The sequence below is a fragment of the Salvia hispanica genome, chromosome 6, assembly GCF_023119035.1.
Source record: "Salvia hispanica cultivar TCC Black 2014 chromosome 6, UniMelb_Shisp_WGS_1.0, whole genome shotgun sequence".
Classification (NCBI taxonomy): Eukaryota; Viridiplantae; Streptophyta; class Magnoliopsida; order Lamiales; family Lamiaceae; genus Salvia; species Salvia hispanica.
In genome coordinates, this window is record NC_062970.1 from 18389304 (window position 1) to 18409044 (window position 19741).

The window sequence follows — 19741 nt, forward strand, 5'->3', positions numbered from 1 at the left end:
CAAGGCGGCCCCGGAGGGAACTTTTGTCGCTGTCGCCGCCTCGAGTCGGACCAGCACCTTGTGTAGATGAGCCATGCGGCAACCAAGGCAAGGGAAACAAGAATCGAAGCTTGCATTTTTATTTTTGTTTTTGTTTTGGGTTGTTTGCATGTCTATCTTTCCATGGAGATTGAAATTTTATAGACCTTGGTTACCATTGCCGGTCATATTTTGAAATTGATAAAAATTTAATTAGGTTGGACAGGGTCTTATCCTAATGCTTATAGCACCCTAATCCAAAATCAAAACTAAATCTCCATCCTTAGATTTTAAAATGAGTGGATGAGATTAAAGCTCACAAAATCTCAATAAATAGTAGACAAAATATCAACAAAATGGTAATATCGTCATTATGTTATCATATGATAATTTTCTTAGTGTTTTTTTATATCAACATTGTGTATTACAAATATCAACAATATGACATTAGAATATCAACACAAGGACAAGAAAATATCAACACATTTTTATTGAGATTGGACATACATAATATTGAGATTTTGCCTATAATATATTGAGATTTTTTGTTGCATTTGTTGAAAGAGTAGTGATAAACGTACGTATACGTACGTACATAACCGAACTTTTTTAAACATTTTACATTGAAAATCATTTTATAAACATTAATTGATTTAAAATAAATTTCATACTAATCATTTTGCAACACTTCAAGAAAGATTTAAAATTTATACTTAAATATTTGTATATTTAATAAAATATATATTTTCTAGTAAATATTGTATATTAATTCAAATCATAGTCGAAATCATGCTACGATTCGACATAAAATTTCTATATCACTTCTTTGTTATTGCTACATATATTACAATAAATAACAAAATTAATTTTTAATTAAATTCACTTAAATCTAAATTTTTTTAAAATATTATGTACATGTACAATTATGTACGTTTATCTTTTCCCTTGTTGAAAATAGCTGCTTATCAACATGTACGAAAATTGAAATATAATTTATCAAATTTCATCACTCGAACATCGTCGGAACATATGCAATTGAGATCTCGTTGGAATCCTTATTAAATTATCTTTAATTTGATATATTTTTTGCGAAAAAATAATTTAAATTGAGAGAGTTACGTAAATTTAAAGATTTGAGATGATTTTGAGGAGAGAGAAAGTAGTTAGTTATAATTACTACATATAAGATTTGACATTAATATCCTTTTAATTTAATTAATAATTATTTAAATTTAAAATATATTACACTTAACATTATATTAACCATAAGATCTTTTAATTTAATGGTTGAAAATTGATCTCAATTTGGGATTGGTAATTAGTTAGCAATTGATTACATCCCTTGGACATATTCTATTGATTACCATTGTGCTTGAGAAAAATACACATTATTAGTATTATTCAACTATTGACTTAGTATAAAGGAAATTATTATTTAAATTATTGTTTTTGGTTGACTTGTAGTTCAAATTCTCAAAATTAAATTACTAGTTGTACTTTTTTTACAATTATCCATTAAGACTAATCTTTTAGTTAAACGTAGCTATGCTTTGTTGAATTAAAGTAGTACTTCCTCCGTTCCAAGGAAGATGACCCCTTTTTTGGACGGCACGAGATTTTATGCAGTTATATTTTGTGTGTTAAGAGAAGAGAGTAAAGTAAGAGAGATGAAATAAAGTAGAGATAAATGTGTTTCTATTTTAAGTAATGGGTCATCTTGATTGGGACAAACCAAAAAGGAAAGTGAGTCATTTTCATTGGGATGGAGGGAGTACTAGAAAGAGAATATTAGATCAGCAACAAAATGTTCCGTCGCCAGAAATGCAAATTAGTCCACCACTAATCAGGGTTAAAAAGAAAGTAATGATGATTATGTTTGAACTGAAATGGCTGGGATCATTAGCAGAATCCATTTACCAAAATATACGTTCTCCCTATTTTTAAAACACGCCAAGCCGAAAAACAGTCATCTTGTAAACAATGAAGACATGCTAATAAAGTAAACAATATCAAACATAAGCCTAATTGCATATTGTACAAACCCAAAATCCAATAACCAATATCAAGTACATGATGTCTATGAAATTACTAAATGCTTTCATATAATAGTTTCAAACTTCTTCTTGAATGAGGTTACCCAAAGTCCAATTATGAAATCCCAACTGTAATGTCTTATGAAAGATAAGAGAGTTTACTAATAGAATCAAGTGTAAATTGCATCATGTAAATTAAATTCTTCGGAGTTGATATTATTAGTTCATGGATCAAAAAAGAATCTAGTGTAAATTGAATCTTATTCATGCAAAGATTTCTAGATATGACATCCTACTTTTCACACGTTCTATATCAATTAATGTATCAACCTTTACATTAGTAAAAGTAACCCTTTTAAATTTTTGGATGAATATAGAGAGATATCTACTCAACATCAAAGTTTAATTTAAATTGATTGTGGAATTTTAAACCATTATCCATTACGAAGTTCTAATTCCTCATTGCCAATTCTTAGCTTAGTTAGTCAGCTGTCTGTGCTAACGAGCTTCTGAAGAACTTACTCAATTTCTAGTTTTAGTATGACAGAACAATGTCTAATTTCAACTCCATCTACGTGCAAAAGAAATGAGAAAATGATTTTGAAAGTTGGACATTATTGAAATATTTTAACAGTTGGACTTATTTGCAAAAATGCTGAAACATTGTGATTGAGTAACCATTAATTTCTTGTTTGAACTCGCAAATTGTTTATTCTTGTTGAAAGTCTTCTAATGTAGTGAGTTTATGTTTATAGTACTAAAAATCAACTACTCATCTTGTCATTATTTAAAAAGTCTGCATTGGATTAAATGATTAATTTAGTCATCGAAAAAAATTTCAAAATTATTCATGTAGGTGTGGTGGCCACGAATGTCAGAAGTCAAGTTCATTGATGTAAAATTTGTTTTGGAGATTTGCATGGCTGCCTGAAGTAATTAGTCCACATTTACTGCCCTTTAATTCAACGTTGATTATAATACAACAGGATAACTCAAGAGAGGTCAATATCAGTATGTCAAAATAAATGTACATCTGATTGCACTCTGTATCCATGCAAATATATTATTCCTCAGTTTAAGGCTATAATCAACGATTATCATGATTTATTAATTTGTAATTAGAATTTCCTAATTACAATTGGGATTTGTGCCTCTGTAGTTGTATTGCAGATTTGCAGTTCTTGAGAGAAGACGGTTTCCCCATTAATTATTTTAGCATCAAATTGTAGTTAATTCATAAATATGCACAATTTGAGATAAATTTGAGGCATGCCGCATGTGTGTGAAGCGGAGTATTATATAATTCTAATCAAACGTCAACAACATCTTAATACATAATTTTAATAATTTTAAGCATATATTACTAGAAAAATGATCAATACAAAAATGCATCTCAATACAAAATCCAGACCAAATCCTGACCATGAGATTTTTCAATCTAATGGTCAATAATTAAAGAAAAATACAGTGGGTCATTATAAAGCAGTTTTAGGTCATATTATAAAATTTGGGTTTGAGGTCATGTTAAAATCATTTTATGTCATACTTATTATAATGACATAAAAATAAGCTTACGATGACCTAAAAATGACATATGTATGCTTGGTTCTGTATTTTTGTATTAAGAATGAGTTTTACATAGATCAAAACTCTATATTACTAGTCATTTTGACTTTTTAGTAGATGTTGGCTTTTCCGTAATCCAAGAAAAATTCTACTGTCTTAGATAGTACTAATAATTAATACTCCCTCCGTTCCAATTAATATGAAACATTTGGTTTCCGGCACAAGATTTTATGCAGTGTTGTTTTGTAAGTTAATGAAGAGAGAGTAAAGTAAGAGAGAGGGGAAAGTAGAGAGAGTGATGTTTTCATTTAAGGAAACGTTTCATTTTTAGTGGGGCAACCCAAAAAGGAAAACGTTGCATTTCTAATGGGACAGAAGGAGTATTTAAATGCATTAGGGTTGTTATTGCTCGCATATGTTCAATTCATTATAATCTCTTTATGTATTTAAGATAAATGATTTACAAGTTAGTAATGCCTAGATATAGATACTTATATGACTATTTCTAAGTGTTTGATATCATAGTTAACATATTATATCAGCCCGTAGTTTTCTCTATGACCCATCCGAGCCCGCAAATTTTTCCTTAAAATACAAAGATATGTATCTCACAAATTTGGTCGGATAGCATTTCTAACTCATTTATTATGATTTATTAATACAAAATGTAGATAATTTCTTGTCTACCAAACAACAACGAAAAAACCTTCATCCGAGCTTATCTTCACACGAAGCCCGCATTTCTTATCTTATTTAACAAATCTTGTTATATCTAATCTTTCTTATCAAACGAGCCCTAACTATATGTAACTCTCGCCAATTTGAATTTAATTTCAATTCAATAAATATGTATCTTCATGAGTGAATTAAATTAGCATCAAGTTTAATCAATTAATGGTATCAAACATCTTACACACATGAGATAATGAATTAACAAGAATATTTGTAATTGTGATTTTACATCATCAATCTTGTATTCTTCAGATTTTTCGGCAATTCTTAATCCCCAATTCTTCTTGCACATTCATTCTTCAATCCCCAATTCTTCTTGCACATTCATTCTTCAAAGGCGGTGGAGATTTATTTTCAATACAAATTACATTGTCTTCCTAGAAAATTTCAATGACATTTAGAAGTATTCTCCATTGGTCTACGCATGCATAATAGCTTTCGAAAACATTAAATGCCATAATAGTCATTTTACTGTCACTATTTCATATGTTAAATTTTGGGGATTTTGGGGATTTTAGGAAGCCATAATATACTTTGATTATAATTTATTTCCACATCCCAAAAAAAAAAAAATTGTTCTGACAATTATAATTAGTTTCATAGGAATTTATTGGTTAAAAGAAAGTTAGTATTCATGCTACACCGATTCTAATTAAGAGAGAGAGAGAGAGACAGGAAAATCACGTAGAAAAGGAGGGAGAAGCGAGATGATAGATGATAGTGGAGTGTTTTAGGCTAACCCAAAAAATAAAAGTAGTACTAGTATTTTATTCGTACGGATCACTCAATTTTAAATTTTCACAACAAAACTATTTTATCATTGCAAAACTAAAAGATTTGGTAAGCATTTACTCTATTTTCATATTGAGTAAAAATTAATTTATATCAGAATTATTCCATTTACTTTTTTTAACTAAGTGTGGGGTCAATTTGATGACTTTTGCACGACAGATCTTCAAAAAAGGGCGGTTTTCACTAAGAAATTATTAATATTGAACTTGGATTTATGCCATTGTAACTAAATTAATTACAAAAATTAATGAACTTGAATACCGAAGTACTCTATATTAACAAAAAGAAAATATTGTTATTGTATGTGTAACCTCCAGTTCAATGTGATTAGTATTTTCTTTTGAAAATCTTATATGAAGAAAAAAGGATATATGGGGTATAATAAATAGAAAGGTTCAAATGTATATTTTTATTATAAAATTTTAAAACTATGTTTATCCATCAGAACTTATACATCAGGTTTGTTAAACTTAGACATCGATCATTTCTATTTGTTGGTCAATTTTTCAATGCAGCAATAGGGCGTGGAAAGACTTATTCAAAGCTTAATTAATAATCTTAAAATTACTATTATTAAATATATAATGTAAACAATTGAAATTGAAAAAATAGTATCTTTTCGTTCCATATTCATAAGCAACTCACATTTTTTTTAAACTATCCATCACAGATGAGTAGTTTCTTTTAGCAAAATATAATAGAGTATATTTTTTCCTTTTTACTTATTCTTCCACTTATTTTATTTTTCTCTCCATTTAATTATTTAAATATTAATGTTTAAAGATGATGCTCATATACTCCTGAAGAGTGGTCAAAGAGTAAGCGAGATGTTTTTAAAATAAAATCCCCCGATCCAGAGAATCCACTAGACACTAGGTCTAGGAACTCAGAGAATCTTTGGGTAACCTGTCGTTGGGCACACAATCACTTCTTTCGCCCTTCAAAACCCTCAACCCGCTATAACTAAAAAGATTAGTACAGGGAAGCAGGAATCGAATCCACAGAGACGGATGTGTAAGAAAACATGTTCAAAGACCTGGGAGCTATTTTTGGCTGCCGCCACGCAATTTTTGGGGTTGAGCTCTAATTCCTAAACTGGGTAAATGAAATAGTTTACTCTAATAGCTAGATCTAGGTAGGAACATGCATAATGACTAAAAGTATCTGAAATGACTACTTGACTGGGTAAACAACTTCCTAAGCTATCCTAGACAGACGAAAAGCGAAACGTGGGGACCATTTCCCAAAACTGCATAGTACCACTGGAAAAGCTGCAAATTAACTAACTAAAGGACTAACTAACAACGACATCATCTTCTCCAACTTTTATCATGAAACAATCAGTGAAAAACATGGCAAAACAAAGATCAGAACAGGGCAAACCAAAATCAAACCGATAGACACAATAAACGGACAAAATTAAAGCAGATCTACAACTACTAGACGAGGCAAAAGAGAATGCAGAATTTAAACATCTTAATCATGCAAAGGTAAATAGATCCAGCCACGGGACGCTTAATCCACTCCGGATCCAAGCCATCCACAACAATCAAACATCATTTTTATCTCCGATCTTCATAGATTCGAACAGATTTAACCGATCAACTTCAAAACTCCATACAATTCAAACTCCAAACTCAAATCAACCAACAATATCCAACAAATCAAACCAACAACACTGCAATAAGGTAAACGAAACCAAAGTAGCAACATCCATAGCAAAATACGAAGTATTCAACGAGAATAACAAAACAGAACCGAGCTTCGAACAGCGAAGACTCGGGAAGTACGAAGTGTAAACTGGAAAGCAAATAACAATTGTTTCTTCGCCTCCGTAGAGACGGTGTTACGCCACAATCAAACTAGAAACGTGAACCCCCGCGACAATTCCCCGTGATAGTGTGTGTAGGAAAAACTAAGCTAAAAGCCGAAAAAGTGATGGAACGAGATATCTTCATGTTGATCGCATGCTCTTATTTATAGTGGATAGAGCTTCTAGACTGTTCCTGTGTTCCCTATTTTGCCCTCCAATTTGATGCTCCTCAGTCTAGTAACTCTTTCTCCTTCCGCTTATTTTTCATGCCAGCTTCTTTTTTCAGGCAATCTTCATCTTCTTCCTGAGGCTGACGATTTCTCTACACACCTGGCTTATAAATCTTATTAGACCCAGAAAATCACAGAATTTTCCACATAACCAATGCATGAATTTAGCCTTATCAACTCCTATCTCACCTAAGATGAGATGGAAAAAATTAAATTATTTATGGCGTCGATGATTTCAAAAAGAACTTGAAAGAAAGATGTGGTTTTGATTTTGGGCCAACTTGCACTTTGGTGGTAGACTTATTAAATGTTCTTGGGCATTTAGAATTTGGAATGGACGGAGAGGAATTAGTTTGGTGAGCCCAAGTTTATTCATATTCTCTGCAGGATTGGTGCATCAGAAAATGTAATCAATTCATCCTATCATAAGCAAGAGCAAGATATTTCTTTTTTGCAATAGTTTTAAAAATTAATAATAAATAATTAAAATAAAGAGAGTAAAACAAGAGAGTATAGAAGAGTATACATAAAAGGTGGTACTAAAAAAACTAAATCTTAAATTATAACTAAAAATTCAATAATATTTATTTGATTTATTAATTAATTGTATTAAAACATGTCTTGTAATATATAAAAAATAGAAGACAGTCCACTAAAATTAAGATGGATATGGTAGATATTAAAATTAACCATTATTACAAAATCAACCATAATCTTAGTATAAAATTATAAACATAAAAACATTATAATATGATAATCATTTATTCAAAATCTTGCAAATTGAACTTGTCAAAGGGCCGGAAATCTTTAAAACAAAACCTTCCAGTCATAAATTAAAAGTTTAAAATTATATTTCAAAATACTTTATTCGTCCAATAAAAAATAGATTACTTTTGTCAATTTGGTTTATACCATAAGAGCACTCCCAATGGTTAGGCGTTAGGGTCGGCTAAAAATCGCCGAATATCGCCGGATTATAGCCGGGCTTTGAGGTGAATTCGGCGATAATTCGGCGTTAAATCTACCGATTCATCGCCGGATTATCGCCGACCACTGTGGGCGATAATTCGGCGATAAAAATATTTTTTGTGTTTTTTTTTTTTTTAATTTCCCCCCTATAAATACACACCTTCTCTTCATTCTCTCCCCATCCTCATCCCTTTTCTCTCTTGAATTTTTTAACTTTGAATTTTTTTACTTTGAATTTTTTTTTCCATTCCTGTACTATTTTTTTTTATTAATTTTCGTCGTTGTAATGTTTACTCGTGTTTAATACAACGAACTTTATTACTATTATTTGTTTTGTCTTATAAATTAAATTAGCTAGCTTTATTATATACAAAAATAAAACAATTAAATTAGTAATGATGTAAAAATGAAATGTTGAGTTAGGGAGAAATAAGGGAGAAACCATTGGAGCAGTTGGCTAAAAGTTGGCTAAAAACTGGGGATAAATTATGGTGCTGATGTGGCGCTGATGTGGCAGGAGTTAGGGAGAAATAAGGGAGTTTTTAGCCGGACCATTGGGAGTGCCCTAAGAATAAACAGTTACGTTTTTGGTATATTTTCCCCTTCTAATGAGATTGATCTCATTTTCCACTAACAATATTTTGGACACTTTTTTTATTACCAATTATGAATTAAAACTCGTGTCTTAGTATTTTTATAGCACGAATGGAGTATACCTTTAGTGCGTATTTATTTTAAATAAATAAATTTTAGTAACTAGTTTTTTACAAGTCATACTAATCAGTTATGAAATAAAACACTATGATTCCGTAATCAAATGTGTATACTCATGAAATTAATGTGAAAAATACAATTTAAATTGAAAAAGTCACGTAAAATTCAAAGTTTATAAGATACTAGTTACTAATTTAGGAGAGGCAAAGTGGTTAAGTAATTGCTCAAATAAATTTGGTTTCAATTATCATCCCTATATGTCCATTTCTAGACAAACACCAGAGAAATTATTGAGAACGGAAACAATTAGGTGATGGATGATGGGTATCAAGTATAAAGTAATAGTATAATTTTAAGTTGACCAATTCTTTTTCAAACTATTGAGGTATGTTGCGAGTAGAATATCAATCTCTATTTTCAGGAATTGGGTCATATTTAATTACATGCGTGCTTTGTTCTACCAAAACCAACAAATAATGACAGTTGCTAGTAAACGATTTTAGTAGTTGAAAATAAAATTGGATAAAAGAATGTAAAAGAATCCTTGGTCATAGTTATAGAGGTCGCAAATCAAGTCTTCAACGTTTTGAAAAACAAACGGTTACAAATTGCCGAGAAAGATGACCCGGCTGTCAATGCAAAATATCATCCCTCTTTCCCGACCAATAGAGAATGGTCGCAGAGGATTGAAAGCTCCATACTGGTTAAATTTCACAGGTAGATGAAAGCAAGTCTCGGCTCAAGCAGTCACGTGCGCGATGGAATCTGAACATGCCGACGACACCTGGTGTTCTGCCCCTGGCAACTGCAGACTGGAGTGGGATTCTGGTCTCTCTTCCCTTGGCTAAGCAGACATTTCAGCACCTCTCTCAATCTCGATGTCTCCTCTGGCAGAAGCAATGTGAAGAGGGCTCAAGCCATCTTGATTGAGCTCAGGGGCGAGAAGCAGCAACTCCCTCACGAAGTCAAGATGGCCGCCGATGCAAGATGTATCCGTCTCTTAACGCTGTGGAAAAGAGCAGGAAGGGATCGTCTTTCGTGAGGTTATGCAGCTCATCGACGTCTCCCTTCACGGCCGCATCAGTTAACTTCTTCTCCATTTGATCAAGATGGAATTGATTCATAATTGCAGGGAATTAATAATCTATTGGTGTTGTTTTTTTTATACAATGTCAAATGTATAGTTTCAGTTTAAACAAGAGCATTTCAAGCATTTAAATATTTAGATGACTTTTACCAGTTCCCATTTTTATATCATGCGATCATATTTTGGTGTACATTCTTGATGGAATTAGAAACTATCATATGAAGCATGAGATTTAAGCTGTAGTATTATAGTAATAGGAAAGAAAGTGATAAGAATTACCCAACTTCAGTTTCCTGTTATTAATTGTAAACATACATAACATTACTAACGATCTACTCTCAATTTGCGAACAAGTTAATTTGTTTGTTCTGCCATGGAATGGACTATCCATTTGAAGTTATTTAATGTAGTATGTATTGTTCTTCCATTTACGAAAATACTCCACACTTTGACGTGAAACGGATTTTAACATAGATTGGATGATATGTTTTGTAAGTGGAGAAAGAACTCTTAACAGGCTATGCAATAGAGCAAGTCAAGCACACGGCCTAGCCTATTTTAAATCTGTAACATCTGCACAGACCGTGTAATACCGTCCTTGTCGTATGCACCAGAAGCAATGATGGGTGCGCCCAAATGCTCTGTTCTTAGCCTATTCTTTGTTAACTTGCCTAAGCATAATCATCAAACACCCTCAAGCTAAGTTCTTTGTTATCTTACTTTTATGAAATAACAACATTCTTGACAGAGCCTCCTGCTCAATTATATATCCAATTATCCATGATATTGTAAGTTTAATAGGAAAAACAAGGTGGGATAATATTTAAACAATTGTGATTAGTCGGATCATTTTATTAATGATGTTTAGATTTATTTTTACCCTACTAAATACTCCCTCCATCACACAATAATTGTCACTTTTTTTTCCATTTTGATCCGTCCAACAATAATTATCACACTTTATTTTTACCACAAATAGTAAGTAGGTCCCACATTCCACTAATTCACTTCACTCATATTTTATTATAAAATCAATATAAAAACGTGGGTCCCATATTTCACTAAATTTTCTAATCAACTTTTCTTTACATTTCTAAAAACCCGTGCCCACAATAAGAGTGACAATTATTGTGGGCGGAGTGAGTATATTCTAAACGTTCACCACCAATAATCTTAGTAACCAACTATACGAGTTTTACAGGGGTGATGGTAGCCTACACACTAATTTTCAAGGATTTGTAGATAGTGGGTTTTAAGGGGCAGATGGTAGCCTGAACACTAATTTTCAAGAATTGGTAGATACATCCGCGAAGATAAATCGGTTGATACAAGCGAACTTGCAGTAGCCGGCGGTACCTCGCCCCCATCGAGCTGTAGTACCCGGGACCACGTCGCTGCCAACCAACGGTTGTTTGACGACTACTTCGCTGAGCAGCCGCGGTTCGGGGAGAACTTTTTTCCGGTGGCGTTTTAGGATGCCCCGAGATCTATTTATGAGTATCGTGAACGCTTTAGAGTGTCGATACAAGTATTTCAGGTTTAGAGAGAATGGAGTGGTAGACCCGGTCATACGCCTATACAGAAGTACACTGCCGCAATCAGGCAGTTGGCCTACGGAGGCACGACCGACATGTTCAACGAGTACCTCCACAACAGCGAGACGACTGCCCGCGAGTGTTTGGGGTATTTTTGTACGGGCGTCATTCACATATTCGGGGAGAGGTATCTTCGAAAGACTACCAGGCTCTGATGCAGATGCACGGGAATGAGCACGGGTTTCCCAGAGTGTTGGGCAGCATAGATTGTATGCATTGGGAATGAAAGAACTGCCGTACCGCTTGGAAAGGGATGTACACGGCCGGTTTCAAAGCCAAGAATCCCACGATCATCCTCGAAGCCGTAGCTGATTACCGGTTATGGATTTAGCATGCATATTTTGGGGTAGTCGGGTTGGACAACGACATCAACGTCCTCCAGTCGTCGCCTCTTTTCAACGAGCAGTGCATGTGCGTTGGTCCGGCCATCAGTTTCGTCGCCAACGGCAACCAGCACGATATGGGCTGCTATTTGGCGGATGGGATATACCCTAGGTGGCCCGTCTTTGTGAAAACGATCCAATGCCCAACAGATCTAAAGAAGATCTACTTTGCGCAACGACAGGAGGCGGCGAGCAGTGGAACAGGTATTTGGTATGCTCCAGACTCGATGGGCGGCGGTGAAAGGTCCAACACGTTTGTGGTATGAGAACTGCATTGCTGATGTTATGTATGCATATATTATCATGAACAATATGATTGTCGAAAACGAAGGCCCAGAACTGACTGATTAGGCTAATGAAGATATTGTCGGTCCAAGCCACGGGCGTGGCCACCGCCAAGTACGAATGGGGATACCTCATGGGGACGCTGAATGGGTCCGTGCATTTGCCGATCTTCGACAACAAGAAGTCCATATTCGCCTCCAGCAAGATATAATTGAAGAGTTATGGGCGCGGAGGAGTGCACATCGATATTTATAATGTAATTTGTTTAAATCGTTGAACTTTGTTTTATTGAATTGTACTATTTTAATATTTTAGTTAATGAAATTATTATTGCACTTTCTCCGTCCATATTCGTGTCGAATTTTTAATACTGCATTTGTGAATTTGTGAATGTTTTTTGATTATTATTGTGCTAGGCAATTGGGATATCCTAGTGCTAGACTTATTATTATGCAGTGAGATGACTTAGTGATGTAGCAGTGTAGTGGAATGTCATAGTGACATATCAGGAGGTGATTTTGGGATGTCCCAGTGCTTAGCTATTGGGATGGGTACTCTTAGGCGATAGAGCATAATATGAAATGGTTATTTATCTATTTGTTGAATACAATGGCAGTATAGTAAATATCAAATCCATGGGAATAGATACGAATTTGTGTTTGCACAGGCACCACTCGATTCACCTCCAAAAATCTAAACCAGCCAATAGCTGTTGGCCTCTCCCTTTTTCCATATATTATCCCCGCCACATTTATTTTAAATAAGCAATAATAATACTCTATTTCCTTTGCTTTTGTAACAAATCAAAAACAAATAATTTCAATAACAACAAGAGGAAGAAGAAACAACAGTCACACAATTACGCACCTGAGCCTCCTGAGCTTCCCCCAATTCCCCCAAACAGGTAACCTAATTAACTGTATTTCTTTCTCCATTGGTTTTCATTTTTTTTATTTGCGAATTCATCGATCTTATCGAAATAGCAATAGCATGCATATATATTTGTTTCTTAGCTGAAAACCAAAAAAAATTGATTAGTTTGTAGCGAGTAAATTATGGTGTGGTGATGATCATGGCCACTGCCGTCGTCGGACTGCACACCGCCACCGGAAAAAGCCTCCTCCGCCTCGGCGCTACCTCCTACTACTCCGATCTCTCCGCCGAAAGGCTCAATTGCTCCGCAGATCCCTCCACCACCACCTCCTCCTCCTCCTCGATCAATTTCATCTCCGCCTCCGGCGATAAATCACGGTCACGACGCCGCCCGCACTCCATCAAAGCCCTAAGAGATCCTCACCCCTGCCTCTCCGATCCAGATCATCTCGTCGATGCGGTGCTTCTGCTGCAGAAATCTATGCTCGAGAAGCAATGGAATCTCGCCCCTAAATCTGAGGTCACTTGTTCCGGAACATCCGCCCGCCGCCGCAGGCTGGAATCCAGGAAGAGAGTTGAAAAGCCGATTATGAATCCCGAGCTTCTTCGCAGAGGCTATGTCAAGAGCGACCAGCTCCTCACTCATTCCCAAGTCGTTCAGCTTTCGCACAAAATTAAAGCAGGCCTTGCCTTGGAAGAGCGAAGGGCAAGGTTTAAAAAATAGTGATTTAAATAGTATATTGTATTTTTCCATTATTGTGTTGTTGTTTGTTGATGTGAACAATCAATCCATCAGGCTGAAGCAAAGATTAGGGTGCGAGCCCTCGGATGAGCAGCTTGCGGCCTCCCTGAGGATGAGCCGTGCTAATCTGCAGTCGAAGATGATTGAGTGCTCGCTGGCCAGAGAGAAGCTGGCGATGAGCAATATCCGGCTCGTCATGTCTATTGCTCAACGATACGACAACATGGGTGCTGAAATGCCTGATCTTATTCAGGCCGGTCTAATTGGATTGCTACGGGGGATTGAGAAGTTTGATTCTTCAAAGGGATTCAAGATCTCTACCTATGTGTATTGGTGGATAAGACAGGGTGTTTCAAGAGCTTTAGTCGAGAGCTCTAGAACCCTAAGGCTGCCAACGCATTTACACGAAAGGCTAACTTTGATCAGAAATGCAAAGGCTAGGCTTGAAGAAAGAGGAGTAACTCCATCTATTGATGTGAGTAAGCCTAGATATTGGTTTCCATGTTTTAACATCTGAGATCTAACATGTCATTTGATGCCTGTTGCAGAGAATTGCTGAGAGTCTCAACATGACTGAGAGGAAAGTGAGGAATGCTACTGAGGTACTAATGTTTTTTGTATTTATGGATCATTATTCAATTTCAAATGGATTCTGCATTTCCATCCTAATAAGACTCATCTTTACAGGCAGTCAGCAAGGTTTTCTCTCTTGACAGAGAAGCATACCCCTCTTTAAATGGTCTTCCCGGAGAAACTCTTCATAGTGTAAGTACACGACTCATATCTTCTTCATATTATGGTTTTCTCATTGATTCTAATTTAAGTGATTATGCAGTACATTGCAGATACTCACATCGAGAATAACCCATGGACTGGAGTTGATGAATGGGCGCTTAAGGTACTACAACCCCAGAAAAGCTCTTTTTGAATATGATATTACATTAGAGATCCCTCTTTGTCCCTCCTAATTTTAGAGAGAAGCATAATTAAGTGTCAAAATATTCATCTTAAGTTAGGATCACATGCACCGTTATGAGTACGCTTTCTCTAAGCTTATGTATTTACAACATTCAAGTTTCATTCTTTTATCCTGCTCCTTTCCTTTCAGTTGCAAATATGTTCTTATGTTAAATGAGACCAAAATGAACCAAAACATAGGGGAAGTAAACATGGTTTGTGTGTTTGCAGGATGAAGTAGATAAACTTATTAGTGTGACGTTGCGAGAAAGGGAACAGGATATTATCCGTCTATACTATGGCCTAGATAATGAATGCCTCACTTGGGAAGACATTAGCAGACGGTATGGACTCTACCTAAGTTGTGTTCCTTGGCTTGGATTAAATTGATGATGAATTCACTGAACCATTTTGTTGGTAAATTTTCAGGATAGGGTTGTCGAGAGAGAGAGTAAGGCAGGTGGGGCTCGTGGCGCTAGAGAAATTAAAACATGCTGCCAGGAAAAGCGGATTGGAGGCAATGTTGGTGCAACACTGATAGCTATAAATACTGTGAGCTTAATGTATATATAGAGCAGAAAAAGGACGTTATACATGAGGATCATATGCCATTTTTACACAATATTCATAAGGATGTACTTACAATTTTTAGACATGTTAGATCTCTGTCTGATGTCTATGATTTCATACAACTACTAACCATATTCACTTCACATTGCCAACACAAAATGGCTAACAATTGTTAGGAGAAGCTAATGCTGCCATATGCGAAATAATTGAAGGCTGGACATACGTAGAAATAGTTGAGTTATGATAGTAGATGTTGATACATCGAACTACTAGACAGTTTTAGCTAGGAAAAAGCCAAATTCCTAGCTCCCAACACATAAAACAAAACAAGCACTAGGCACACAAACATCATGTGGAGGGCTAAGCACGACCATCCCACAAGCATAGGCCGTTAGCTTTTTCCATCCTCAGCAGCTTTTCAACTTGTGCTGGCGGGTTTAGACCAAATTTATTAGCTCGCTCCCAGCGATCCAGACGATTCATACCTATGCAGGGCCCATAAGCCATGTTCATGTCAAATTGCCTCAGAACCTCCTCTTTCTCATCATACTCTTCTGCATTATGTCAAAATGCATTGCATCAGAAATTATCTTTAACCAACCTCTCTTTCAGAGTAAGCATTGGCACTGCCTTGTGTCATCTTTTGAATATAGAAAGCTTTGTTCATTTCACAAGTATTGTTCCCACGAAACACCCTATCTGCCATCTTAGTTTCTAAGTAAGTAGAAAAAAGAGAAAAGAAGGTAACAGTGCGATCTGGTTTTGAAACATACTACTGTAACAGAAATACTGCAAAAACACTATAAGAAACAATTGCAAACTCCATGAGCATCTTTACAATATGATTCTTCAAAAAGTTGAAAACATAGTTTCAATGCTAGGTTATAACTACTCAAAAATCACACTTAGATGGAGGCACTAACTTAATTTAGAATTTAACCTTATTAAATTAGTTTGGTTGTTGACCTAATTTAATTAGTGAATCCACTTATGAATTAGCTCAATTTAATCAGCCATATTTATGTAAATATAAATGTATTTGTATTTAAATTAATTAATTTAATTAGTTGATACAAAAATGGTTTAGTTAATTAAATGGATTCTGTCATGTAATGAAGTTGCCTTGTTGGCTTAATGTACTAAGCAAATTCTGTTATTTAATGAAGTCCTGTTGGTCATTTAATGAAGTAGGAGTACTTATAGGTTAATGGATAATATAGATTACATATATGTGTGTACAATTGAAAATTATAAAAGGTAAGTGAACAAAAATATTATTTTGAATTTGATTTGATGTAAATGATCGGAACAAAAATCACCTTTTGACCAGACATTTACATTCAAATGAGTTTGGTAAAAATAATTGAAAAACCTTATGATTTTCCTGAAACTTCAGTAGATAGTTGAATCTCCAATGAAATTGCCACAAGAATGCTGTACTTACAAAATTGAAATCTCAAAAAACATGGAGGAAATATTATATAAATTCAGAAATGAAAAAAGCAAAATAAAGTTCGAAACACAGAGAAAGCAATTGAACGATCATTAGCTCTTTATCATAAGGGTGAAAAACTTAAGAAGGTAAAAAATTAGGGTTCACGCAATCGTTTGGTTGCAAACAAATGAACAATAGGATTGAGTAAAGGAGGCATAGTAGGAGAGGAGGTTACCTTGAAGATCGAGAGTAGCATGGGAGATTAGAGCCGGGGGCTGGACAACGTCGGAGCCGAAGGAGGCGGATTTGTTGCTCTTCTTCGCCGCTCCAGGCTTTCCTTTCTTTTTCTCTCGGAAAAATCCTTTGACCCCCGTCGACGCCATTGATTTGATACTGATCTCAACCGTGAAATTTGAAATTTGAATTGGGGGATTAGGGATTCGGATTTTGTTCAGAGAGGGGAAATTGCAGAAAAACCCTCCGATTTTAAATAAACTACAAGAAATCCCTTTAATGGGCTTCACTAATACTGGCCCATATGAGTTAAGGCCTAAGCCCATTTATAAATGCTCCATGGTCCAATCCAATCCAATCCATTATTCCTGGGAAAGCTAAGCAAAGGCAATTTAATTGCTTTCTTCTCCGGCGCCATGAATGAATGAGGCATAGCTCATTACAATGGAAGAAAACAAGGCGCAGCAACAGCAGCAGCAATTGTTGCAGCAACAGCTGCTGATGCAACAGATCCAAAGGCAGAAAGATGCCATGTCACGGTTCCCCTCCAACATCGACGCCCATCTCCGCCCTCAGGGCCAGGCTCAGGCTCAGCACCCCTCTCTTCTCCAATCCCGCCCTCTCACTAACCCTAACCCTAATCCTAATTCTGCTCCCCAACAACCGAATCAGCTCCACCCCAATCCCAATTCCATCCCAAACCCTAACCCTAATTCCTCTTCTGCATCGACTACTGTAATTAACCAGCAGCAGCCGCACAAGGCTTCTCTCCAGCTTGCTTATCAAGACGCTTGGCGCGTCTGTCATCCCGACTTCAAGCGCCCTTTCTCTTCCCTCGAGGATGCCTGCGAGAGGTTTTTCTTGCAACTTAAATCTCTTTTCATTTCTCGCAAACTGTCTTCTTGCTCAGTCATTGCTGTTTTCACTCTTAAATACTTTTGTGGATTCATTTCTTTTTCTTCTTCTTCTTCGTGGTTTTGCATTGTGAATCGTGGTCTGTATTACCCTGGGCATAAAATTGGGGAGTTGGATGATGTTTAATTTTAAATCAATCAAGGACAAGATACTTAAAGGCCTTACCTTTTTATTAGGTGTTCTGTTGTATCCTCATCTGCAATATTAGACCCATAAGATGCAGTGCATAAAAAGCTAATGTATTTATGGTTGTTCAGTGCCATGCTCTTTATTTGGCTGATAAATAAATCATTGAGCTTTAGATCGGGCATCCACGACAAAAGAAACGTTAGAGTTAAACAAAATTAAACCAAACTCACTTTCTTTTGAATTGGAATGTTATTTTGCCTGTCTTACATTTTACCCACCTTTTACTTCAACTATAAGGAAATGAAAACGAAAAAAGGGGACAGTGTAGTGGGTACTCTTCTTTAGCTTCTCTGATGGTATAGGAACCTGAATACGGGCAACCCACTGCTGTTGCTTTTATAATTCTTACTGGGAGCATAACCATTACAAATTTTAACTGTTTTTCTCTCTTGAACTGTGCATAGGCTATTACCATATCATGTTGTGGCAGACTATGAAGCAGAGGAAGATGACAAGATCCTTGATACAGCCACCACAGGCCAAATTCTTTCTCGCTCTCAGCAGTGGGACAATAACATTGCTGCCAAAGTAGCAGAATTCACAGCTACATTCGAGAAGCAAGTCCTGGCATTCAACATTATTTCCCGCAAACGGGGTCTTGGGGAGTTTCGGACTGAAGAAAAGTTGATGATGGAGCAATTCCTCTTACAAGAGGAGAAGCGGTCACTGCTGGAATTAAGGGCGGAAATGGATTCGAGGCAAAAGGCCAGTCGAGAAAGTCATGAAGCAAATATGCGGATGGCAGCCATGGCACATGATCAAGCTCGTGCAGAATCACAAGCGCATGCAGAAATGATGGCTCGGGCTCCGATAAGAGGAAGTGCACTTGGTTCTCGTGGTAATAGCACGATTTCTGACATGGGTGAGCAAGAGCAGGAATTCCATCAGGATGAAATTATGAATGGGTGGGGGAGCAATGCACAGAAAGATGATAGGGAGCCATCTGAAGACTTTTTGAATGATGATGAAACAGAAAATGGAGATAATGCTTTGCAAAGCGAGTGGCCTGAAGGAGGTGAGTTAGATCTGAATGCAAGATAATTTGTTCATCTTCAGAATAACACAGCTCAGGGTTAATAGTTTGAGGCTTTAATATGGCACCACACCGTTCATTTCAATCAGCATTGTGTTATTGAAATAGGCTCGAGTTCAATCATCTTTGTAGTTTTCTTTGATATTATGATTGTGGTTGTTTGTGAGTAACAAAAGAGATCATGAAAGGATGTATGTTGTTGGTCTATCCATCTTGTATATCTTTCCTTTTTTGTATCACCTGATAATGCCTCTATTTCCTCCCTTGCTCTCTCTCTCTCTAAGGTGATGTTTGTCTACTTGAACATACAATGATCCATCTGATTGTTTGAAGGTGACTAGGTGAGGTTTAAAATTGGCACTTGGCACTTACCATGTCTCTTTTGAATGGAGCCCCCCTTTTTTACATAGGGCAAGCAAGCATCACTATATCTCAAGGTTTGGCGATTTTTGTTACACTGGTTTCTGATTAGTTAAATACTGACTTACAATTTTAAAAGTGGTATTGGTCGAAAATACAATCAACTTTGGATTAAATTTGGTATTTTTTACGACCATGAGTTGTTGATAAAATCAT

At 35.8% G+C, this 19741-nt stretch overlaps 3 protein-coding genes across 3 annotated transcripts; 2 read left to right on the top strand and 1 right to left on the bottom strand.

The window, feature by feature from the left end:
* The first annotated feature begins 12964 nt into the window (after positions 1-12964).
* Positions 12965-15449, top strand: LOC125194268 (RNA polymerase sigma factor sigA). Its single transcript, XM_048092397.1, has 8 exons — positions 12965-13121; positions 13256-13801; positions 13887-14307; positions 14381-14434; positions 14520-14597; positions 14668-14730; positions 15021-15133; positions 15219-15449. Exons 2-8 carry the CDS (start codon positions 13284-13286, stop codon positions 15325-15327), a joined length of 1356 nt encoding a protein of 451 aa, XP_047948354.1. The 5' UTR covers positions 12965-13121; positions 13256-13283; the 3' UTR covers positions 15328-15449.
* Positions 15450-15555: 106 nt separating this feature from the next.
* LOC125194271 (DNA polymerase delta subunit 4) lies at positions 15556-17251 on the bottom strand. The gene is made up of 2 exons (XM_048092401.1): positions 17030-17251; positions 15556-15913 (listed from the first exon to the last, which is right to left on the bottom strand). Exons 1-2 carry the CDS (start codon positions 17175-17177, stop codon positions 15720-15722), a joined length of 342 nt encoding a protein of 113 aa, XP_047948358.1. The 5' UTR covers positions 17178-17251; the 3' UTR covers positions 15556-15719.
* Positions 17252-17391: 140 nt separating this feature from the next.
* On the top strand, positions 17392-19404 carry LOC125194269 (BRD4-interacting chromatin-remodeling complex-associated protein). The gene is made up of 2 exons (XM_048092399.1): positions 17392-17882; positions 18537-19404. Exons 1-2 carry the CDS (start codon positions 17473-17475, stop codon positions 19171-19173), a joined length of 1047 nt encoding a protein of 348 aa, XP_047948356.1. The 5' UTR covers positions 17392-17472; the 3' UTR covers positions 19174-19404.
* The last annotated feature ends 337 nt before the right edge of the window (positions 19405-19741 follow it).